Raw genomic sequence first — 26,121 nt, 5'->3', positions numbered from 1 at the left:
TATGGTATTACTATACAGTTTCTTTTGTAAGAACTTGTTGATGTCCTTGATTATCAAAACATTGATTTTATTGGGAGTTGTCAGGTCCCTGCACTGTGCAAGGTTTTTATATATGAGAGAATGTGTATAATGGACACAATTCGCATTAGGGCACGAGGAGGTGAGTTTAGTTGTGTAATAGTCTGTGTAACTAACTCCTGATAGTATTACTAGTGTTCAGCCATGGAAATACTATGTTTACCTTGGTTTTGGCCTCTTTAGACCAGGCCAGTATCTTCCTTTTTTACCCTGGCACATATTAGGTTTTTTTATTATTATTATACTTTTTTGTATATATTGAAAACTTTTTAAAGGGAACCAATCACGCTAAAATTGGCCATAAATCTAAGGAAACGCTTCCCAAACAAAATGTAGCAAAAAAGAGGACCAATTCAACAATGTAACAATTAATAAATCAAAAAGCAATCTTTTCTAGATGCATGGCAATGAATGTGACTGCTTCAACCAGGCAATAAGTTCCATACTGTACTGTACATATAAAAAAAAAGGTTATGGACACTTAAAGGGGTACTCTTTTTCTTTCAAATCAACTGGTTTTAGAAAGTTATATAGATATGTAATTTACTTCTATTTAAAAATCTCATGTCTTCCAGTACTTAACAGCTGCTGTATGTCCTGCAGGAAGTGGTGTATTCTTTCCAGTCTCACACAGTGCTCTCTGCTGCCACCTCTGTCAGGAACTGTCCAAATCAGTAGAGATTTTCTTTGGGGATTTGCTACTACTCTGGACAGCTCCTGACATGCAGCAGAGAGCACTGTGTCAGACTGGAAAGAATACACCACTTCCTGCAGGGCATACAGCAGCTGATAAGTACCGGAAGACATGAGATTTTTAAATAGAAGTAAATTACAAATCTATGTAACTTTCTGACACCAGTTGATTTGAAAGAAAAATTTTTAAAGTGAACTATCCCTTGAATTTTGTTATGACAAGGATGACATGCACCTGTTCTATCAAAGATGATGCTATAAGGGCTTGTTGCCTTAAAAAAGGCAGCTGACATCACAGTGTGAAGCCATGGCTAGCAGTATAAAAAGTAAGTATTATATGGCACCCACATAAAGGAATGGGGGACCCAGTAAGCAAGCTGCCCTCTAAGTCTGGATCATAGATTATTTCCACATGAAATGATTATTTCCACTATCAGGAACTCCTGATAGTATTTCCATGGCTGAACACTAGTAATACTATGTTTACCTTGGTTTTGGCCTCTTTAGACCAGGCCAGTATCTTCCTTTTTTACCCTGGCACATATTAGTTTTTGTTTTTTTTTTATTATACTTTTTTGTATATATTGAAAACTTTTTAAAGGGAACCATTCACGCTAAAATTGGCCATAAAGCTAAGGAAACGCTTTCCAAACATACCCCTGTAGCCTGCACCCCCTGTACCAGGGGCGTAGCTAGGATTCATGGGGCCCCATAGCAAAAAACTGTACGGGGCCCCATGAATCCTGTACGCTCCCCTACCCCCCCCCCTCTCCAAACACAGACAATGACGCACATATACGCACACAGAGGCACCATTAACATATATACAGATGCGCCATTCACATACACACATATATACGCTGTAATGTGATTACACTAGTACAGATGTATACACCATGAGTAGACTGTACACGGGGAAATCATCTCAGTGTAATAAGATATACTCAACCAGAAATAAAAGAAAATGCAGCAGATATTAACCCCTTAAGGACAGAGCCAATTTCGATTTTTGCGTTTTCGTTTTTTCCTCCTTGTGCTTAAAAGGCCATAACACTTGCATTTTTCCACCTAGAAACCCGCATGAGCCCTTATTTTTTGCGTCACTAATTGTACTTTGCAATGACCGGCTGAATTTTTGCATAAAGTACACTGCAAAATCAGAAAAAAATTCAAAGTGTGGTGAAATTGAAAAAAAAAAAAACGCATTTTGTTTATTTGGGGGAAATGTGTTTTTACGCCATTCGCCCTGGGGTAAAACTGACTTGTTGTGCATGTTCCTCAAGTTGTTATGATTAAAACGATATATAACATGTATAACTTTTATTGTATCTGATGGCCTGTAAAAATTCAAACCATTGTCAACAAATATATGTCACTTAAAATCGCTCCATTCCCAGGCTTATAACACTTTTATCCTTTGGTCTATGGGGCGGTGTGAGGTGTCATTTTTTGCACCATGATGTGATCTTTCTATCGGTACCTTGATTGCGCATATACGACTTTTTGATCGCTTTTTATTACAATTTTTCTGGATTTGATGCGAACAAAAATGCGCAATTTTGCACTTTGGGATTTTTTTGCGCTGCCGCCGTTTACCGTGCGAGATCTGGAATGTGATTAATTAATAGTTCAGGTGATTACGCACGCGGCGATAGCAAACATGTTTGTTTATTTATTTATTTACTTTTATTAATAACCTGGGAAAAGGGGGGTGATTCAGACTTTTATTAGGGGAGGGGGCTTTTTACTATTACCAACACTTTTTTTTTTACTTTTACACTTATACTAGAAGCCCCCCTGGGGTTAGGGTTATTCCCCCTGGGGGACTTCTAGTATAAGTGCTCTGATCTCTCATAGAGATCTCTGCAGCATAGATATGCTGCAGATATCCATGAGATAGGCACTCGTTTACTTCCGGCTGCTGCAGCCAGAAGTAGACGAGTGCCGAGCCGGGGACGGCGCCATGCCATCTTGGCGGGGTACCCGGCCGGCTTCAGTTACGGAGATCGCTCCTCCGGGATAACATCCCGGAGGAGCGATCTCCCCACTAGACACCAGGGATGATGCTGCGTCCGGTAATCGGATGCAGCTGTCATGTTTGACAGCTGCATCTGATTACTGTATTAGCGGGCACAGGTCCGATCGCCGTGCCCGCTAATACAGTAATCAGATGCAGCTGTCAAACATGACAGCTGCATCCGATTACCGGACGCAGCGTCATACCTGCGGTCCCGGGCTACAAGCGGCACCCAGGACCGCCGCGGTTCAGAGCGGGGTCGCCGCGCGGCCCCGCTCTGAACGTCCCTAACGGCATCAGGGCGTAAATATACGCCCTATGTCGTTAAGGGGTTAATGGTGGGTTCTTTTATTAGAGCCCAACATTAATAGAAGCTGCTGCAGAACATCTTTGGGAGCAAACCTGTCAATCACTTGAGACACTGCTGACATACACAAACACACACATATACACCAGTGGTACAGACATTGCTGACATACACACACATATAGCCACAGATACATACACATACTGACATATAAATATATACACAGATACATATATACACACACTGACATATACATATACCCACAGACACATATATACACTCACTGACACACATACACAGCACTTACAGCTTGGTAGTGTCTAAATCCCATACAGCAAAGGGACCCAGCGCACACAGCTCCCAGGCAAGCCCCGCCCCGGCCGGATTTCATTGGCTGCTTCACTCCGGGCTTCCTATCAGTTAAAATCAGACCCTGCCGGACCCCCAACCCTAATCCGAGCGTTTAGTATTAGGGTTAGGGTTGGGGGTCGGATTAGGGTTACGTCCCACTGAGTCTCATGTCTAACCCTCCCCACAGCCCCAACCCTAACCCTAACCCTCCTGATTAGCACCAACCCCGAGGGTTAGGGTTGTTGTGTGGGAAGGGGATAGTTAGATGATTTAAGTAACCCTAATCCGACCCCCAACCCTAATACTAAACGCTCGGATTAGGGTCGGGGGTCCGGCAGGGTCTGATTTTAACTGATAGGAAGCCCGGAGTGGAGCAGCCAATGAAATCCAGCCGGGGCGGGGCTTGCCTGGGAGCTGTGTGCGCGCACCCAGTGAGGTCCCTTTGCGGTATGGGATTTAGTCACTACCCTTACAGCTCCCAGGCTTCCCCCTCCTCCTCCTGTAGTCCGGCTGATCTTCACATAGAAGTATTCAGGACCTTTGGGTCATGTGACCCAAAGGTCCTTCACACCTCTCCTGTGCCGTAGAGGACCTGGCAGGTCCTGCTCCTCTGTTCAGCCCGCTCACTGGGCACTACAGTGAGGGGGTCCCTCTTCCTCTCTGGACCCCTGGGGGTACAGTGGTCGGTACCTAACATGAAGGCAGGGCAGGCTTCCTCGGGCCCCCTTCCTGCAGGGGCCCCATAGCAGTCGCCTTCCCTGCCTTCATGGTAGCTATGCCACTGCCCTGTACATATAGACCGCAAAGTTAGTTTAACAATCTCCCGCGCTCTATGTAAATTACCAGCTAAGTAGTCACGGTGGGCGGGTGGCTGGTCTTCTAGTCGCGGTCCTGGACAGGTTCCGGTGCTGTAATCATACCCCTCTGGGCGTGTTGGAAAGCGCCGCATGCTGACGTCACCCAGGGGGGCGGCATTGCACGTCTGCGACGCCGACGTCTTTACTATGCTGCGCATGTGCAGTACAGCGGGAGAAGCCACTGCTGTACTATGCCTTGCAGACGCGGTACAGCAGCATCTTCTCCGGCTGCACTGCGCATGCGCAGCATAGTAAAGACGTGTACCAGCACGTCTTCTTCGCTTTATGGCCAATTTTAGTGTGATTAGTTCCCTTTAACAAAAATTCAGTGACTCCATTCTGCCTGCCTGACAGGGAGCGCACTGGGCGGTGTATTTTGGAGGCAATTATATGATGCTTGAAGGTCTTTGCTCACACATCTTGCCCTGCTTTGTTGAACCACTTGGTTTGCTTCCTGCCTTATCCTATATCCAGTCTGACATATTGGGTGGGAGAATGGTATTATGTTCTATGGGTGTAAGGAGCCAGAGCTTGTATCCTAAGGAGCCCTTTTAATTTGGAAACCAGTGATAAACCATAATTTACTTAACAAGGTAGTTCACATAAAAAAAAGTTTCTTTCAAATCAACTGGTTCCATAGACCTGTAATTCACTTCTGTTAAAAATCTCAAGACTTCCAGTACTTATCAGCTGCTGTATGTCCTGCAAGAAGTAGTGTATTCTTTCCAGTCTGTCACAGTGCTCACTGCTGCCACCTTTGTCCGTGACAGGAATTGTCCTGAGCAGTAGCAAATCCCCATAGAAAACCTCTCCTGCTCTCCAGACTGGAAAGAATACCACTTCCTGCAGGACATACAGCAGCTAATAAGTATTTTTTAATAGAAGTAAGTTACAAATCGCTGGCACTTTCTGGCACTAGATTTAAAGGATTTTTTTTACTCTGAACTACCCCTTTAAAGAAGAACTATCAGCAGGTTAGACAAATCTAACCTGCTGACAGCTCCTTAGTTGGCACAGGGTGCTGAGGATGAAGGTATGTCTCTTACCTTCTGAGTTGTTCCCGTGATATTTATTCTGAAATCCTCTGCCCTGTAATCAGATAGGAGCAATGGTGGTGGGGCTACCGCTCCTGAGCACTGCCCATTCCCTCCAGGGCAGGGGATTTCAGAATAAACAGCACAGGAAAAACGCAGAGGATGAAGGCAACAGACATACCTTCATCCTCTGTAAAGCAGTCATAAATATCCAGTGTGCAGCTGTTATTTTTGTATTTCAGCCATGACAGCGTGCACCTCCATAGTTATGATTCTACTGGATTTGCTGGGCAGTTTTTTGTTTGCCTTATCCTGATTAGGGAAAGATAAAACACACAGGTTAAAGGGGTTGTCCGGCGATAAAAAATTATTCACAGAATAACACACATTACAAAGTTATACAACTTTGTAATGTATGTTATGTCTGTGAATGGCCCCCTTCCCCGTGTTTCCCCCCACCCACGCTAGACCCGGAAGTGTGGTGCATTATACTCACCGCATCTCGTGTCGTCCACGGTCTCCGATCGTCAGCAGTGACGTCTTCTTCGGGAGCTTGGCGGATCTTCCCGAGTGCCGGCCACCCTCTGCAGCGTCATCCGAAGCTCAGCTGCGATTGGCTGAGCATAACTGTGCTCAGCCAATCGCGGCTGAGCGGCTGATGACGCGGCCACGTCATCAGCTGCTCAGCCGCGATTGGCTGAGCACAGTTATGCTCAGCCAATCGCGGCTGAGCTTCGGATGACGCTGCAGAGGGCGGCCGGCACTCTGGAAGATCCGCCGGCCTCCCGAAGAAGACGTCACTGCTGACGATCGGAGACCGTGGTCGGCACGTGACAGGTAATGTATAGCGCACCACACTTCCGGGTACACGGGTGGGGGTGGTGGGACACGGGGAAGGGGGACATTCACAGACATTACATACATTACAAAGTTGTATAACTTTGTAATGTGTGTTATTCTGTGAATAATTTTTTATCGCCGGACAACCCCTTTAAAGGGAACCAAGTGGCACGTTTGTGGCAATTATGCTCCAAGAAAGGCTGCACAGACCTTGCAGCCGGGTCTTCTATCTTGTTGGCGGTTCCAGGCTCTGTAGCTTCAGGTCCAGGTAAATTGCTTTTTAATCACGCACGTAATGCAAGGGGGGGCAGAGCAGTTATTAGTTGGTCGGTGTCCTGGTCACAGCTTTCTGCCTGTCAGCACACTCTGTGGGAGGGATTGACGGACAAAGTGGCCCCGCTAGAGGCTGCGAGATCTGTGCAACCATTCTGTGAGCCTAATCAGCAGAAAACAACACCCCTTCCTTCCCTCACTAGTGTTTTTCCTGTTCCTTTTAGGAGAAGGATCCCAGGGAGGTGTTGGGAACTCTTGGATGGGGCTCCTAGCATTCTGCTTAAAGGGGTTATCCAGTGCTACAAAAACATGGCCACTTTTCCCCCTACTGTTGTCTCCAGTTCAGGTGTGGTTTGCAATTAAGCTCCATTTACTTCAATGGAGCTGAGTTTCAAAACCCCACCCAAACTGGAGACAACAGTAGGGGGAAAGTGGCCATGTTTTTGTAGCGCTGGATAACCCCTTTAACCCTTAGACGACCCAGGGTGTATAGTTACGCCATGGAAGTCTGTCCCCAGACGACCTAGGGCGTAACTATACGTCCTGGGTGTTTCTCCGGCTATGAAGCGCGCCATCAGCAGCCGGGACCTCACCGGTAATGACACGTTTAAGTGTAGGTGACAGGGGGAGTCCCCTGTCACTTACCGATCGGGACCCCCGCAGTGTGACTGCGGGGGTCCCAATCGTTAAAACGGACCGCCGGAGGTCTCTTACCTTCCTCCGTGCGGTCTGATTGGCGATCTGCTGCACTGAGCCTGCACAGATGAACCGATTTTGTTACATTATATATTAAAAAAAAATAATAAAAAGTGATCAAAACGTCCGATCTTCACAAGTATGATATTAATAAAAACTAGAGATCATGGCGGAAAAAATGACACCCCATACAGCCCCGTAGGTGAAAAAATAAAACCGTTATAAGCGTCACAATAGGCCAATTTTATTAATAATTAATTGCCAAAAAAAAGGATTTCATTTAAAAAAAAATATATAACATTAGAGAATCTGTGTAACCTGCATATGGTTGTGTTCGGGCTGACCTATAGAGTAATAGTATCACGTCGTTGTTACCATATAGTGCATTACGTAGACACAGGAACCCCCCAAAAGTTACCATATTGCATTCTTTTTTACAATTTCACTTATTTATATCTTCATAAATAATATATTTGGGATTCCGTCATACATGTTATGGTAGAATGAAAGACGCCATTACAAAGTACAACTATTCCTGTAACAAACAAGCACTTACATGGCTTGTAGATAGAAAACTGAGAGTGCTAGAGCTCTTAGAAGGGGAGGAGGGAAAAACGAAAACACTAAGATCAAAATTTGCACGGTCCACTGGGTCATTTTGGGGCTGGTCCTCAAAGGGTTAAGGGTAGCTTCACACGTACCGTATCGCAGTGGATTTTCTGCTGCGGATCTGCAGCAGATTTGACTAAATGAATGAACACAGCATCAAATCCGCACTGTAAAATCTGCTGCGGATCTGCAGCAGATTTGATGGTGCAGATTTGATGCTGCGTTCATTCATTTAGTCAAGTCTGCTGCGGATCTGCAGCAGAAAATCCACTGCGATACGGTACTTGTGAAGCTACCCTTACAGTGGTGGGAGGGGGCAGGACTTCAAGTCTTCCCCCCTTTCCTGGGCTGTGTTGCTGTCGCCATATTGGGCCTGTGAGCTAAGAAGCTGCTCCCCAGTGAAGTTCCCCCCAGCCATCCCAGGGAACTTTGAAGTGGTGGCAGCAAAAGAGGGGACTTAGTGGTTATAATAATAATAATTTTTATTTATATAGCGCCGAATTCTGGGGTAGGTAAAGATTTTTATTATTTTTAGATTTTTTCTAAAAATCTTGGACAACCCCATTTATTAAGGAGGCAGCACAGAAAGACAACTCCTTGAGGCTGTACTCACACGTGTTTCTTTCCAGTACTGTAGTGGTACTGCAGCATTTTCACTGAAATTATGCAGTAATGTAACAGTTTTGCAATGAAACTGCAGTGTGTGAACACTGCATTAAAGGTGTTATCCAGTGCTACAAAACATGGCCACTTTCTTTCAAAGACAACACGACTCTTGTCTCCAGTTCAGGTGCGGTTTGTAATTAAAGGGGAACTCCAGGTAGAGGTTAAAATAAATGAAACTTTTGCAGAAGCATGGCGCATTGCTTACCTATCTATCCCAGTTTTGAAACTACCAAGAATCCATTTGTTTTTTTTTTTTTTTTGGGGGGGGGGGGGTTCTGTATTGTGTTTCTGTCCTTTCTGGTTGAGCAGTTCCCAGAATGCAATGCTTTCCCTCAGCTGATCACCACAGTCCCCCACCCATCACAATCAGTAAAATTAGTGCTGCACCTGCTTCTGGCCGGTCAGAGATGGTAAATCACTCAGGGGATTGGGGATTCCAGCCAAGCCTCCTGTGACATCACGCCCTGCCCCCTGTCTGCATCATCAGCCTGATCTCAGCAAACACACACAATGTGAGACAGAGGCATGGAAGATTTGTCTCATAAAGGTGGGAGAGCAGAAGGAGCAGGAGACAATGTGAGTTGGCACAGGGGCTATTTTTCTTCACTTCCTGGATTTCTATCAGCTACCGGTGTGGCAGAACTGTACAGATACGGTAATACATTGTATACACACATCGATATAACTTTTAATGTACTTTTAATAGAAAACAAGTTTTTCTTATCTGGAGTTCCCCTTTAAGCTCCATTTACTTCAATGGAGTAGCAAAACTGCACCCATGCTGGAGACAAGAGTGGTGCTGTCTCTGGAAGAAAGTGGCCATGTTTTTGTAGTGCTGGATAACCCCTTTAGTTAGTTAAGTAGTTAGTTGATTGTGCAGATTTGTTGCTGTGTTCAGTTATTTAAATGAGATCTGCTGCGGATCCGCAGCAGAAAATACGCTGCGGATCCGGTAAGTGTGAACGTACCCTTAAGAAGCTTTCATCAGGCTGTGTTCACATATGGTGTTTTTTAATTTTTTATTTTAATTGTGTCAAATGTGATTCACACAGTTGTGGTAAAATAGCATGATTTTGTTTTGCAAAAATGCCATATGTGAACCTAATGCAATATGACTAATTTATTTGCCCCTTATAAGGTTAGGTTCACACTGTGTTTTTGCACAATTCGCAGCAAAATAGTACCACACTATGGGTTGTAAACCTTTTGGCATCTTTTAAGTGAATACTAATCATGCTGGAAGGTCTCTTTTAAATTAATATCCTGCTATGATCTAATTCCTTATGAATATGTTGCTCCTCCCCCTGGGATCCCAGGTATGCAGCTAGATGGTTCCTCCATCCATGAGATGGCCGCCTATGGCGAAGAATGTAACCATACTTGTCACTGTACCTGAGCACAGTGTATTGCTATAGTGGAGGCACAGTGATGTGTATAGTCACTTGCTCCTCCATGATAAACCATGGATGGATGGAGGAGCTGTGCTGCTGCAGGGAAAGGGGGTGGATTTCTGGGCAGACCTACATAATCAAAGCATGATGCTGCACAGGGACACCAAGAGTAAGGGCTTATTCACACGATCCGTGTTGCGATCCAGAGGAGGATTGTGGCACTGATCCCCTAGTCCTTGACCACGGACGATTTTACGGGACGTGTGATTGCAGCCTAAGGGCTGAGCAGTGTAAGCGACTACTGATCTTCTAGATCAGCGCTCACTTACTGAGCCTACTACGTGGCTGGACGATCGTGTTACAAGGGCTGCAAGGACAATGTTACAGGTGAAGTGCAGCCCTTGGTTTTACATAGAAAATAATAGTCTATACTTACCTATGCTCCCCCAGTGTAATGGTGACTTTTTCCTGCGTTTTTTGCTCCCTGCGGCTGTCTTTGACGCTATTGGCCTTGCTTTTTCAGTGACAGGTCGCTCAACCAATCACTGACTGAAACAGAACAGCCCCCCAGCCAGTGATTGGCTGAGCGTCCTGTGAGTACAGACACTGGACCAGAAGTAAGGGGGCAGATACAGGGAGCAGGAAAAGCGGAGTAAAGACTGCAGGACACCGGGGAACCTGGAAGCAGAAGTATAAACCTTATTACTTTCCTTTACACAGTCATCAGCTGCTGGCCGTGCATCACTGTTACATGTAGAGATGTGCAGTTGGAATAGGAATAGGAGCGACAGCAGCAGACCACTGCTATATGCTATGGGCTGCCCGGATGATCAAGCGATCACCCGGGCAACCCCCGCACCTTTCTGGTCCCCCGGCGGGGGGGGGGGGGGGGGGGGGGGTAACAAGGAGCAAACGAGTGCTGACAGCGCTCATTTGCTCCTCATAGTCACCCCGTGTGACTGCTTAAGACTGCTTTACTGTTGTACACAACAGGAGGAGCAAGAGACCACTGAAAACCATGTGGCTGTCACTAATATATTACATTATATTTAAAAAGAAAAAGGTGAATTGACTGCCCTTTTTGCAACCACACACTTGTATATTAGATGTCATCTTGTGCGCTCAACAGCCTGGGCCCAGGGTCTTCTTACATAGATCTGTATAATAGAATTATATGGTTACAATATATTATTCTTGCAATTAACTTATGATGTTAACAAATAGTGCCACCTTCTGACAGACTACAGATACTGCAGGACCACAATGACCGCTTGCTCTTCATTGTTTCAACTGCAGTTTACAAAACAGCAAATGGATTTCTATCTCTTTCCTTGTGATTGAGGCGCAAAAACTTTTTTTTAACCAATTATTTCCTTGTCTTTATGCCAGTCCTCCTTTGAAACATAATACTGTATTAATTTCATTGTTGGATATAGGAATTTACAGCTTAGAGCTACATCAAGGCATGTTCTGCTCAGTTCAAGTCTGGGTGTTCAGACCCCCCACTGATCCTCAGAGCTGGGAGAAGTGCATAGTTGTGGGCTTCATTTGCTAGCTTTAGTACCATAGACTTATAATGGGGCTCACCCAGTGTAGTTAGAGATGATAGCCAACCAGGAAGTGAAGTGCAGTACTGATCACATCCGCCAGCGATCTCTACAGATCAAAGTAGAAGCAGACACGTTAATTTGGGTCTGATAATTTTAATAATAACTGAAGGACAAGACTGGAAAGCTACAGACGATGACAATCCTTTCTATGGATGCTGTGTAATGATATGGGGGTCACATATTAAAAGACAATTCCGTAATGGCACACATCTAGTTAATGTGGTAAAGGAAGCTGGGAGTCAGTGAGCTCATCATACAGCCTCAGCATGGAGATCTGACTGCTGCTCCATGGAGAGAGAGGTCCCCGCTTACCCTCTGATGCTCCATGACAGACCCCCGACCTAGAATCTGCACAGTACCACTTTTTTTACCCTTAACACAGACACTGCACAGTAGCGCTTCTCCATCCCTGTATATAGACACTAAACAGTACCACTTCAAGTAATAATGTCCCTTGCTGTGATATAGCCACCATATAGTAATAATGTCCCCTGCTGTGATATAGCCACCATATAGTAATAATGTCCCCTGCTGTGATATAGCCACCATATAGTAATAATGCCCCCTGCTGTGCACTCCCTTGATATAGTCAACTGCTCTGCAGCATGGCTTGATCAGAGGCCTTGATCACCTACAGGTAAGCAACTGTAGAATCAGTGTGCATACATTCAGAATGTAACCTCTCTGTCAGTGGCTTAGCTACCATAAAACCAGACAACGCCACTGCTACGGGTCCCATGCTAAGGGAGCGTTTTGTGATAAAGAATCAGTTAAATGCTGCCGCATCTATGACAGCTAGGAGCAGTATTGCACCTCCAGCCACAAGAGCCCCCTACCATACACATACTCACTGGCCCTGTGGAGGGGTGGGGGCAGTGTACTTTTTTTTTTTTTTTTTAATAGCTATGCCATAGCTCTCTGTATATTAAAGGGGTTGGCCACTTTATAGTAAAATTGTTGAGTGTACAGTATTAGTAAGTGTACTCACTGCACTTACTGACAGCAGCTCCCTGTGTGCCTCATAGAGCTAAAATCCCCTCCTCCAGGCTGTGCTGCCCTGCTCTGTGGTGAGCCTGTCCATAAAATGACTGACATGGAGGGGCATGTGACCTTGTCCCACACCCAAGTGTCGAGCCTGTATATGTCCATGGTAAACACTATCGGGGGGCATGGTCACATGCTCCTCCATGACAGCCATCTTATGGACAGAACCACCACAGAGCAGGGCAGCAGAGCCTGGAGGAGGGGAGTTTGATTTTAGCTCTATGAGGTACACAGGGAGCTGCTGTCAATAAGGGCTGTGAGTACATTTACTAACTTACTATAAAGTGGCCTCTAACCTATTATTTCACAATCCGCAGACCAAGCTAAAGTAGTTAAGTACTAATAGAGTATCCGCTTTTACTCAGTTGAGTCATTGGACTCTGTGTTATCAGACAGGTCTTTGGAGTTAAGTGGGATTAAAAGAAAGCATTTTTAGCTAGGTAGCAAGGTTACAAGCAGAGAGAATGAAAGTAACCAAATGGTCCTTTCCCCAAACAATCGGGCATACGAGACCTTGCCAAAACAGGTTTGATTAATATGTGATATGAATATGGAGAAGTGTCATAGTGTGGGTGTGAGGAGAGATGAGTTATACTTTTTACTGGTAACGCCCCAGATCGCGTCTTCTTTTAGGCTTTGTGGCCTCTAAGTGCATACTGAGGCACCTCTGGTCATTCCCAGACATTGGAAGATAAAGGTGTATCCTTCCATGATGGAATGGCTCATAGAGATTAAAGGTCTCAGTACGGATTCAAACTGAGACCAAATGCGAACGCTTGAAAAGTTTTTAAAAGGCACCATTAATGACGTGGCCGGGCCACATGAATGATCGCTGCATCGTTTGTGTGTCCATTTGTTATTGGTCAAACATCTCGTTTACACATTATGTGCTCACAAAATTACATATCGACCTATGACCGGGAATTTGCTTGCTTGTCGGGTGGTTCCTGGCTCTTTTTACACTAGCCACTTATCGGCCTGTTTAAAAGCCTTATATTTGTCAATGAGGAACTGATAATCATCAGTGCTTCTATGGGGGAATATAATGTCTTCTGTTGTGTCCATACAGATTCTGTGTGCGGCAGTGCAGGGTCCAATTTGTGTGTCAGTGCTCTGTGCATGGCCCCTGAAGAGGAAGGATGTAACTCCTAACCTTGTGCCTATTATGCAAAATCATCATTGCTTAGTCATGTAGATGTCCCTCTTGTACTGATGTTACGTCAAGAAGATTTAGTTGAAGTTTTAGCTTTCAGTGAGATTTTAGATTTATTTTAGTCGCAAAAAAGTGAATTTTTGCAAATTTACCAAAGAACAGTAAAAAAAAAAATATATATATATACAGTGTGTGTGTTTGTACCCTTAACATCCCTCATGTAAAATGAACTAACCCTGCAATGCCTTGCAGCACATACAGTATATTGTTGTATGAAAAGACTCTTCTTACCATCTTATGTATACTTGTTTGTCTTTCTTAAATTATTTTTTTGTAACTGAAAGACGTTGTTATCTTATGTGTTTATAGGGCCCCCAATGGAAGGAAGAGGATTCTAGTATGCCGGTATGAGGAGCTATAGGATGCTTTACCATGTGGGCTTCATGAACGTCTCAACATATTTCAAGTTGACTCTTTCAATCTTCCTGTGAGGTTTCTTAGTTTTACTTCAGATAAGGTACAATATCAGTAGGATTTCTATTATTCAGTGAAAAATTATGTTTGTAGGAGCTCTTATATCTTAAAGGGGTTGCACAGCGAAAAACTTTTTCTTTCACATCAACTGATATAAGAAAGTTATATAGATTTGTAATTTACTACTATTAAACAATCTCAAGTCTTCCCATACTTATTAGCTCCTATATGTCCTGTAGGAAATGCTGTTTTATTTTCAGTCTGACACAGTGCTCTCTGCTGACCTCTCTGGCCGAGACAGGAACTGTAGAGAGCAGGAAAGGTTTTCTATGAGGATTCATAGAAAACGGAGACAGAGTTCTTGTCTCGGCCAGCAGATGTCAGCAGAGAACACTGTCAGACTGAAAATAAAACAACATTTCCTGCAGGAAATATAGTATCTAATAAATATGGGAAGACTTGAGATTTTTTTAATAGTAGCTAATAACAAATCTATATAACTTTCTGACGCCAGTTGATTAGAAAGAAAAAGGTTTTCGCTGGACAACCCCTTTAAGGAGGCTGGAAACCACTTTGGGTGTTTTATTACAGGGGTCACAGGTCAAGTGTATCTATTTAGATAGATCTGAGATTTGCAGGTTTTTTTGTTTTGTTTTTGTCTTTTTCTGCCTCACTGGAAGGTTTTGGAAAGAAGGCAGAAAGAGAGATGTTTTCACTGTTCTAGTAAGGATAAAAACACAGAAACCTCACGCCCACGAAAATGATGATAACATAATAAGCGAGCACTACTTACCCTCTCCCCATGGCCCCCCATTACAGGCTCCAGGACCCCTGCCAGAACTCATTTTCCCCCGAGTTGTGATTATGGGGAAATACCTTACTCGGCTGATGGTTTGCCCCTTAGCCAATCATTGACTGGAGCTGTGTTTTGCCCCAGTCACTGTCTAAGGGGGCAATCCATCAGCTGAGGTGTGATGTTGCTGCAGAAGAAGATCCAGGAGTCCTGGAGCGATAAGCCAGTGCTGTGGAGGCACGGGGAGAGGTGAAGCATCTCCATTAGAATCAAGCAGGGCCGTGTAACCGGGGGAAGGGGATAACTTTTTACTTTGGGGGTGCCAGGCCGGTGCACAAGAAGAAAACTTCACCAAATGTGGGAACTGGGCAGTGTTTTGAAAAAAAGGACTCCGTCACCACCGACAGGGTAGTGAAAAAAATAATAATAATTTCACTCCTCCTGATGGTACATTCACTTCAACATCACATAACCTGGGAAAGGGAACAGCATTTATCTACCTTGGCACTGACCCTCCATAGCTAAGAGATTCACCTCTAATTTTCCATCTCAGATTGATCTAAAGGAAAATTTGTGGGTTCCAAGATAAATTTCCTGGCACAAAGTATTCCTGAACAGGGGGCTGGGACCTTTACCATAGGAACTTGTAGTAAAAGGAGCAAACAAGCTAACACAAAGCTCGGCAGGTACAAAGGTGACAGCACGCAGTCCTGAACCACCTGTCCTGCAGTATCGATATAGGTTGTTCAGTTCATGCATGATGTTTAATTGATTTCATTAAAGGTTCCACCTGTCCGATAAATTCACAGGGGCGTTATTACCCAGTTAGTTCTGCTGGTAGGATGTTAGGGAATGGAGCTTTGGCATGCCTCAGTTATTGTGTGGGCAGGGCCACATGAGGCGTCACTGGATTGCTCGTGAGACCCTTCAATTACATCATTGTCAGCTGCACATCTGTTACACAGGGAGATGAGTGACTGACAAAGGCTGCAATCCCGCATTTTGTTGCGGTACTGCATCATTTTAATGAAAATGCAGTACTGAATTGAACCTGCAACATGCGTGAATGTGACTTTTATAAGGCCGTGCGATCCTAGTGAATAGCCAACAAATAAGCATTTGCTCATTTGATAACTGATTGCTAGATCTCTTAGGCTAATGGTGCATTTATACAGGCAGATTTATCTGATAGATTTTGGAAGCCAAAACCAGGAATGGATTTGAAAAAAGGAGAAATCTCAGTCTTTCCTTTATGACCCGTTCCCTGTTTATGGTCTGTTCCTGGCTTTGGCTTCAAAAATCTGTCAGATAAAACTGCCTGTGTAAACGCACCATCAGGCTATAAAGTGACCAATTTTTTTCCCCCGAATAGTCAAATATTTCTGTTGCACTGTGTTGAGCCGAATTTGGCACAAGCACCTTGAAGTGATGGACTAGCTGGTGGAGGTGCCATAATGGAGATTTCTTGGCACACCCTCGGTCCTGTGATACCTGTGGATAGATGTTCGCACGGTAGGACTTATCTCAGCATTTTGGCTAACAAAGTTATAGGGGGTTGTCTGGGATACAGTAATATTTTACTACTTGAAAGATTTCAAGACATATAATTTCCTGTCCCGGTCTGTCCCCTCTCTGCCAGTGATTTCAAAACATCCAGTAATGCGCCGTTCCTGACAGAAATGTAAGCTTAGAATAGAGCCCTGATGGTGAACTTATGACACACATGTCAGCACTGACACGCGTAGCCATAGTCGCTGACACGCGGCCGCATAGAGAAAAGTATGCGGCCGCATGCAAGCTCCAAGGCAGTCCAGCGGCCGTACAGAGCGGCCCAACCCCAGCACAATAGGTGCGTACGGCCGGCCGGAGGGGTGCCGCACTCCAGCCCCGTCTTGCTCCTGCCTCCAGCGTAGTCTCCTGGTGCGACAGCCCGCATCCTAGACCGCAGCAGTATTGTAAGTGTGTGTGGGAAGGGATGGGGTTCGGGGCATGGGTCAGGGTGGAGAGGGATGGGGTCAGGTTGGGTACAGTGTATGTGGGTAAGGAGGTCAGGTGGGGTAGTGTGAGTGAGTGTGTGTGTGTGTGTGGGGATCGGGGTCAGAGAAGGTAGTGTGGGGGGATGGGTGGGGTAGTGTATGGGGAGGGATGGGGGTCAGGTGGGGTAGTGTATGGGGAGGGAAGGGGGTCAGGTGGGGTAGTGTGTGTGTGTGTGTGTGTGTGTGTGTGTGTGTGTGTGTGTGTGTGTGTGTGGTTTTTAGTTTAGTTCACACAATAATTAATTTTTGGTTTATTATGTACAGTTATATATTACAATTACATATTTTTGTTTTATAAATTACAAATAACGCAAGATTTTGGTGTTTTTTCTCGAAGTGACACACCATTCGAGTTACACTCGTTTTTTGCTGAATGCTGACACACCAAGCTCAAAAGGTTGCCCATCACTGGTATAGTGTCTATACTGAACTTCCATTTCCGGGAGGAATGGTGCATTCCAGGATGTTTTGAAATCACTGGCGGCCCAGGACCTGGCAATGGTGGTGGAGCGGGACAGGTACGTACATATGTCACTGACATCTGCCCTGCAGCATACTAATATATAATTCTATCCCGGACAACCCCTTTTATTTTGTTATGGCAGCTGCTTTGGACACTTTCTGCACCTATTGCATTATATGCCACACCAAATTTCTGCAGTTCTGGAGGCCAAAAGAAGGTTCAATGCAGTACTAGATGGGTGTCTCTCTGTAATCTTAGTTATTAAAATAACCTGGCAGGGAGGTTCTTAGACATCTTGAAATACTAAACCAAGATGCTCGGTGGACGTTGCTGTCTATATCCTTTTGTCTCGTCATGTAATTCCAGGCAGACTTGATAATGTTGAGGTCAGGGCTCGGTGGGGGAAATATTATCCCTTCCTGGACTCCTTGTCTTTAAAGTGTCACTGTCGTCTGTAAAAAGTTTTTAGATATCTTATATTGGTCTGAACACCAATCGAATGAGCAGGGAAAGGGCCGTGCTGCAGCGTGTTTGCTCCCCACTCTGCGGGAGAAAATAAAAGTTGGCTTCACGTATATATTATGAGCGTGACTCATCATGTGACACTAAGCCGGGAGGGGACTGCGCTTAGTGCGATCTTCTCCTGGCTCATTCTCCTGATCGATACGGGTCTGAACACTCAGACCGATCAAAACTTTTGACATGTCTCTATGACACATCAAGAGTTTTTAGAAACGCCAGTGACATTTTAATAACATTGGCTGGATGTTCATTGTGCTGCTGCAGAATACATATCAGACGTCCCCTGATGGAAGACATTTTGTGCTGCAGCATTTTACGTTCTAGTTTCCATATATTTATATTTAATTTGGAGTGGAGATATACTGTGTATGTGTGTATATATATATCTTAGTGTATAGTAAAAATATCATATGCATGTATATTTTCCTTTTTAATGTATAAAGTATACGGAAACAAAACGCAGTGTGAACCCAGCCTAAATCACCTGCATAGTTCTGTAAGCATATACATTTTATTAAGGTTCTCAGCTGCCTTGAGGCTTATCACCAAAATGTTCTGCCAAGTCCATCAGACAGTGACAACACTGACTGCTGACAGACCCCAGTGGCTGGGTCTATCAGTGGCAGCCCCCTATATACATGTACTATGGATGCTGGGTCTATCAGTGGCAGACCCCCCATATACACAGGTACTATGGATGCTGGGCCTATCGGTGGCAGCCCCCCCCATACACAGGTACTATGGATGTATGGTTTATCAGTGGCAGCCCCCCCTATACACAGGTACTATGGATGCTGGGCCTATCAGTGGCAGCCCGCTATACACAGGTACTATGGATGCTGGGCCTATCAGTGGCAGCCCCCCCCCCTATACACAGGTACTATGGATGCTGGGCCTATCAGTGGCAGCCCCCCCCCCCCTATACACAGGTACTATGGATTCTGGGCCTATCAGTGGCAGCCCCCCCCATACACAGGTACTATGGATGCTGGGTCTATCAGTGGCAGCCCCCCCTATACACAGGTACTATGGATGCTGCGTCTATCAGTGGCAGCCCCCCCCCTATACACAGGTACTATGGATGCTGGGTCTGGGTCTATCAGTGGCAGCCCCCCCCCCCTATACACAGGTACTATGGATGCTGGGTCTATCAGTGGCAGCCCCCCCCCCTATACACAGGTACTATGGATGCTGGGCCTATCAGTGGCAGCCCCCCCCTATACACAGGTACTATGGATGCTGGGCCTATCAGTGGCAGCCCCCCCCCCTATACACAGGTACTATGGATGCTGGGCCTATCAGTGGCAGCCCCCCCCCCTATACACAGGTACTATGGATGCTGGGTCTATCAGTGGCAGCCCCCTATACACAGGTACTATGGATGCTGGGCCTATCAGTGGCAGCCCCCCCCCCTATACACAGGTACTATGGATGCTGGGTCTATCAGTGGCAGCCCCCCCCCCTATACACAGGTACTATGGATGCTGGGCCTATTAGTGGCAGCCCCCCCCCTATACACAGGTACTATGGATGCTGGGTCTATCAGTGGCAGCCCCCCCCCTATACACAGGTACTATGGATGCTGGGTCTATCAGTGGCAGCCCCCCCCCTATACACAGGTACTATGGATGCTGGGCCTATCAGTGGCAGCCCCCCCCCCCTATACACAGGTACTATGGATGCTGGGTCTATCAGTGGCAGCCCCCCCTATACACAGGTACTATGGATGCTGGGTCTATCAGTGGCAGCCCCCCCTATACACAGGTACTATGGATGCTGGGTATATCAGTGGCAGCCCCCTATATACATGTACTATGGATGCTGGGCCTATCAGTGGCAGCCCCCTATACACAGGTACTATGGATGCTGGGCCTATCAGTGGCAGCCCCCTATACACAGGTACTATGGATGCTGGGTCTATCAGCGGCAGCCCCCCCCCCCCCCCTATACACAGGTACTATGGATGCTGGGTCTATCAGTGGCAGCCCCCCCCCTATACACAGGTACTATGGATGCTGGGCCTATCAGTGGCAGCCCCCCCCCCCCCCTATACACAGGTACTATGGATGCTGGGTCTATCAGTGGCAGCCCCCCCTATACACAGGTACTATGGATGCTGGGCCTATCAGCGGCAGCCCCCCCCCTATACACAGGTACTATGGATGCTGGGCCTATCAGTGGCAGCCCCCCCCCCCTATACACAGGTACTATGGATGCTGGGTCTATCAGTGGCAGCCCCCCTATACACAGGTACTATGGATGCTGGGTCTATCAGTGGCAGCCCCCCCCCCCCTATACACAGGTACTATGGATGCTGGGCCTATTAGTGGCAGCCCCCCCCCCCCCTATACACAGGTACTATGGATGCTGGGCCTATCAGCGGCAGCCCCCCCCCCTATACACAGGTACTATGGATGCTGGGCCTATCAGCGGCAGCCCCCCCCCCATACACAGGTACTATGGATGCTGGGCCTATCAGTGGCAGCCCCCCCCCCTATACACAGGTACTATGGATGCTGGGCCTATCAGTGGCAGCCCGCTATACACAGGTACTATGGATGCTGGGTCTATCAGTGGCAGCCCCCCCCCTATACACAGGTACTATGGATGCTGGGTCTATCAGTGGCAGCCCCCCCCCTATACAAAGGTACTATGGATGCTGGGCCTATCAGTGTCAGCCCCCCCCCCTATACACAGGTACTATGGATGCTGGGCCTATCAGTGGCAGCCCGCTATACACAGGTACTATGGATGCTGGGTCTATCAGTGGCAGCCCCCCCCCTATACACAGGTACTATGGATGCTGGGTCTATCAGTGGCAGCCCCCTATACACAGGTACTATGGATGCTGGGTCTATCAGTGGCAGCCCCCCCCCCCCCCCCCCATACACAGGTACTATGGATGCTGGGTCTATCAGTGTAATACAGTATATATACAGGTAATATGTCAGTCTATATTAGGTCTATCAGTAATACACACTGTATGAATGAATGAGCACAGTATGGAGAGCTGAGTGACTTAGTAATCACATGTAAACACGGGGAGGGCTATGTAATTCCCCATAGACTGATTTGCCTAGAATGCCAGTCTCACACACCGGCGGCCCTGACAATTACACCGTATTGCACACAGTAGCAGGCCGAGAATCTGACGACATTCTGACGAAACTGACAGAACGTTCAATCCTCTAGAAGCTCCACGTACCAGACAGACAATCCGGCCAACCAATCACCGCCGCCCGCGGTGCCACTACGAGGCTTCTGATTGGCTGCATCACCTAGCACGAAGGCGGGGTTATTAGAGGAATTCGAAGGAGATCTAGGGTGGAGGGGGGAGTGACGACATCAGGACGTGTGCGAATCCGGTGCCGACAGCTTAGGATGAGCCGTCCAATCAGCGAAGTCCAACGCTTGGTGCTTCCACCAATCGGGTCGCTCCACGACCTTGGCCGGCCGGAAAGGTATATAAGAAGCGAAGCGGCGCGTGGTACGTCAGTCTGACAGCAACCGGCGAATAAAGAAGAATATAAGAGAGAGACCGAGATCTGGGAGCGGCCTGTGATCGGTATGTGCCTGCAATGGCTGCAGAGAGAGAGGGGGGCTGGCTATGGGCTGTCACCGTATACCTGCATACTGCTCAGCTTCTATGGGGAATATCAATGTTCTTATGTGGAGTCATAGGCTGATGTGCTTGCTGCTGGTTCTGGTTATTATTGTAGATTCTCATTCATTGGCATGGAATGGCTATATATTATATTATGGTTATATATGATATTATTATATAGCAGTCAGTGGTGTTGCTATGGTGAAGCATAGGGCTGTCAGATGAGTGACAGCTTTCTTCTCCTTTGTCTGGTACTGCCAGATGGGGCATGGATTCTAGTGATGTCTATTCTTCATTTGTCAATTATTTCTCCCCTGTTTTATAAATTGCAGCCATTGCTGTAGATGGTGACTTATGGCAGTGCCCCCCCCCCCCCCCCCCCCAACTTGTGGCTTTGCAGCTTTTGCAAAACTACAACTCCCATCATGCCTGGACAGCCTTCGGCTGTCCAGGCATGATGGGAATTGTAGTTCTGCAATAGCTGTTATATAGAGGATGCACTTGTACAGTCAAAGGTTCATACATCTACTGGCCAAGATTCTAAGAGAGTCTGATGTGGTACATGCACGCAATGAAAATGGGTACCTTGCCGTCTCTCTAGAAGCTTCTCTCCCTCCTTCCTGCCGCCCATGATTCATCAGTCTGCCTCTCCATTGGCTGATGGGAGGAGGGCTGATGGCGTGGCACCACCCTTCTCTTATTCCTGCCTACCGTTGTCCGGCAGAGCTTTTCTGCTGCATCTCTGCAGTGTTTTACAGGATCCTCCACACTGTGTTTCTAACCGTGATTTTTATTTTATTCTTTTCCCCGTAGGATATTACTATTCTACACAGCAGATTATTTTTTTTCTGTATTTGGGTTGAGAAGACGACACCTGATGGTCACAATGAAGCTGCTAGCAGTAGTATTGCTGGTCGTGGCCAGCACTTTTGCTGATGATGACGACAAGAGGGAAGAAGTTGGCACAGTCATTGGAATTGATCTGGGAACTACATATTCATGGTAGGTGGCCATTTTATTTGGGGAGATTTATATGGTAATTTATACATTTGTATGTGCATGTGTCCTCATATGAAATCATAGTGAAATAGACATTGATGTTGGAAAGCCTTTCAATTTATAACTTGGATACCCAGGGGCTGTGAAGCAAGTTCCTAGAACAAGCCTTCTCTCTAAGATTTAATGTATTTACTCTTATAACTTGTTGTGTTGCACTCATGATTGGAAGTTTTGCAGAAATGGGTTGTTTCTAGTATTGCTGGGGCTATCTATAATATAGATGCAAGCATGTAACAGGCCTTAGTCCCATCTAGCTGAGTGGGCCTGGGCTGCTGCCAGCTGCAGTAATAGACATGGCCTCTACGAAATGTGTAGCACTATGCTTGGTACTAAAGTGGTCACATGGGACCTGCCAAATGGGCCCTCACTTGCCTTATATTGATGGCCAGGCTGTCAGCTTTAACCCCCATTCAAATATTGATAGCTGAACGTAAACCAATGTATACAATGAAACTGAGGTTGGCTTTCTAAGATGTCGTATTGGACCGGCTTCTCATGTATCAATCTGAATCTTTCAGTGTTGGAGTCTTCAAGAACGGACGTGTGGAGATCATCGCCAATGACCAGGGTAACAGAATCACCCCATCCTATGTGGCCTTCACTCCAGAAGGTGAACGATTGATTGGTGATGCTGCCAAGAACCAGTTGACATCCAACCCCGAGAACACTGTGTTTGATGCCAAGCGTCTTATTGGTCGTACATGGAACGACCCATCAGTTCAGCAGGACATCAAATATCTGCCATTTAAGGTAAGTGCAGTGAATAGGTACCCTGCAAGTTAGGGAATAATAGTTGTTATGCAACTGATCGTCTCTTGCTTTTGCCTATAAGGCTTCATTCAGATTTGGGTATTGTACAGTAATTTACAACAGTTTTAAATGGATTTCTTTTTCTATAATCAACACTTGTTTATCTTCTCTACTGATGTATGGGAGTAATTAAATCTTCCAAAGACAATACTTATTTTTATGCCAAATTTTATTGGGGGGGGGGGTCCTTCAAATCACAAATTGAGTTAGCTTTGGTGTATAAGTCCTTTCATAATCTTATATTACTCTGCATTTTATCTTATCAGGTTAAGGACAGGAAAACTAAGCCCTACATTGAAGTAGATGTTGGAGATCAGATGAAGACCTTCGCCCCAGAGGAAATCTCTGCCATGGTTCTAGTCAAAATGAAGGAGACTGCTGAAGCTTATCTTGGCAAAAAGGTCACCCATGCTGTTGTCACCGTACCTGCCTATTTTAATGATGCTCAGCGTCAAGCTACAAAAGATGCTGGAACCATTGCAGGGTTGAACGTGATGAGGATCATTAATGAGCCGTAAGTATGCCTTACCGTTTTCTGGTGTTTTATAGTGGTTTTTCTCCATTGATTCCTGTACTGAGACATTTTGTCTTTTATTTCAGAACTGCAGCTGCTATTGCTTATGGTCTGGACAAGAAGGAAGGAGAGAAGAACATCCTTGTGTTTGATCTGGGTGGTGGTACCTTCGATGTGTCCTTGCTCACCATCGACAATGGTGTCTTTGAAGTAGTTGCCACCAATGGAGATACCCATCTGGGAGGCGAGGACTTCGACCAGCGTGTCATGGAGCACTTCATCAAGCTGTACAAGAAGAAAACTGGCAAAGATGTCCGCAAGGATAACCGGGCAGTGCAGAAGTTGCGTCGTGAAGTAGAGAAAGCCAAGAGAGCTCTGTCTTCTCAACATCAGGCCAGAATTGAGATTGAATCTTTCTTTGAGGGAGAAGACTTCTCTGAAACTCTAACCCGTGCTAAGTTTGAAGAACTGAACATGGTAAGAAAGTTTAATTTTTTTTTTTTTTAAGTTTGACTTTAAACAGAAATACAATTGACTGTTATGAAGGCCACTCTAAACTTAACAACTACTTACTGTTCATAGGACCTCTTCCGTTCCACAATGAAACCAGTCCAGAAAGTGCTGGAAGATGCTGATCTAAAGAAGTCAGACATTGATGAAATTGTCCTTGTCGGAGGATCCACACGTATTCCCAAAATCCAGCAGCTGGTGAAAGAGTTCTTCAATGGCAAGGAACCATCTCGTGGTATTAACCCTGATGAGGCTGTAGCTTATGGTGCTGCTGTACAGGCTGGAGTACTCTCTGGAGACCAGGACACTGGTAAGTAAATGTTTGAGGGACTTTATTCTTCCTCAAGCTTGAACTTGGCTAGGGCAAACCATTTAACCGTACAATCCTTTCACAGGTGACTTGGTCCTGCTTGATGTGTGCCCTCTGACACTTGGTATTGAAACTGTTGGTGGTGTCATGACCAAGCTTATCCCCAGAAACACTGTTGTGCCTACAAAGAAGTCCCAGATCTTCTCCACTGCCTCTGATAACCAGCCTACTGTCACCATCAAGGTTTATGAAGGTAAGCTTTTTTGATTCACAACGGCACACACGACTAGAGGCTAATGGATATTGTATAACATAGTTTTTAGTTTTGGCCTAGGACTAAAGTGATTTTGCTGTGCAACACATGATCAGTGTTGTACTGCTAAAGAAACATACAACCCCATCATCACTTGTATCTGAAGTTTCTAATACTGCTACAAGTTGCCATGTGTTGCTTCAACAAATCAGAAGTCTTTACACAAACTAACTGTTTGTCCTTTTTGTAGGTGAGCGTCCATTGACCAAGGATAACCATCTTCTTGGCACATTCGACCTTACTGGTATCCCTCCAGCTCCTCGTGGTGTTCCTCAGATTGAAGTGACCTTTGAAATCGATGTAAACGGTATCTTAAGGGTCACAGCAGAAGACAAAGGTACTGGCAACAAAAATAAGATCACCATTACAAATGACCAAAACAGGTTAACACCTGAGGAAATTGAGAGGATGGTCACAGATGCCGAGAAATTTGCAGAAGAGGACAAGAAACTAAAAGAACGTATCGACTCCCGAAATGAACTCGAAAGCTACGCCTATTCACTAAAGAACCAGATCGGTGATAAGGAGAAGCTTGGTGGCAAATTGTCGTCTGAAGACAAAGAAACCATTGAAAAAGCAGTAGAAGAAAAGATCGAATGGTTGGAAAGTCATCAAGATGCAGACATTGAAGAATTCAAAGCTAAAAAGAAGGAATTGGAAGAAATTGTGCAGCCGATTGTAGGCAAACTGTATGGTGGAGCAGGAGCACCTCCTCCCGAAGGTGAAGAGACAGAGAAGGATGAGTTATAGTGATCTTTGGATGCAAAGATTGTAAATATTGGACTCAAGAACTTTCTGTCGAGAGAATATTTGAATGCAGAAAACTTTAATGTTCTTGTGAATTCTTCGCCTCCCGGTGGAGACAATAAGCCATTCTGGCTGTTTACTGCTTTTCATTAGCAGTTGGTCACATTATTTTTGTTCGGTTTCTTCCCCAGGGTGTGGGTGGGCTCTGGTATTTGGGAGGGAGGATATGGTGCAGTTTCAAAGTTGCTCAGATGTTTTATTTATTTGAAGGGAAAAAAAAATGGTCGTGCATTCTATGTAGAACTTTTTTCTACCATCAATGGCCACAATAAATGTTTGATAAATAA

At 45.6% G+C, this 26,121-nt stretch overlaps 1 protein-coding gene across 2 annotated transcripts; it reads left to right on the top strand.

The window, feature by feature from the left end:
- The first annotated feature begins 10 nt into the window (after window positions 1-10).
- On the top strand, window positions 11-26,121 carry HSPA5 (heat shock protein family A (Hsp70) member 5). Of its 2 annotated transcripts, XM_069986734.1 has the most exons (9): window positions 11-160; window positions 13,989-14,136; window positions 22,325-22,513; window positions 23,089-23,320; window positions 23,647-23,894; window positions 23,981-24,371; window positions 24,477-24,714; window positions 24,800-24,967; window positions 25,218-26,121. In XM_069986734.1, exons 3-9 carry the CDS (start codon window positions 22,389-22,391, stop codon window positions 25,775-25,777), a joined length of 1,962 nt encoding a protein of 653 aa, XP_069842835.1. In that variant the 5' UTR covers window positions 11-160; window positions 13,989-14,136; window positions 22,325-22,388; the 3' UTR covers window positions 25,778-26,121. The 2 variants fall into 2 exon arrangements, with proteins under 2 accessions (XP_069842835.1, XP_069842834.1); XM_069986733.1 differs by lacking the exons at window positions 11-160; window positions 13,989-14,136 and adding an exon at window positions 21,324-21,472.

Source organism: Dendropsophus ebraccatus, chromosome 10 (genome assembly GCF_027789765.1).
Source record: "Dendropsophus ebraccatus isolate aDenEbr1 chromosome 10, aDenEbr1.pat, whole genome shotgun sequence".
Lineage (NCBI taxonomy): Eukaryota > Metazoa > Chordata > Amphibia > Anura > Hylidae > Dendropsophus > Dendropsophus ebraccatus.
Note: the sequence above shows the minus strand (reverse complement) of the source record. Positions and strands in the feature narration are given on the sequence as shown.

Coding starts and splice junctions, on each gene's coding strand:
- HSPA5 (XM_069986734.1), top strand. CDS start 22,389: ATGGTCACAATGAAGCTGCTAGCAGTAGTATTGCTGGTCGTGGCCAGC. Junction 23,321..23,646: donor TCAAATATCTGCCATTTAAG/GTAAGTGCAGTG, acceptor TTATCTTATCAG/GTTAAGGACAGGAAAACTAA. Junction 23,895..23,980: donor ATGAGGATCATTAATGAGCC/GTAAGTATGCCT, acceptor CTTTTATTTCAG/AACTGCAGCTGCTATTGCTT.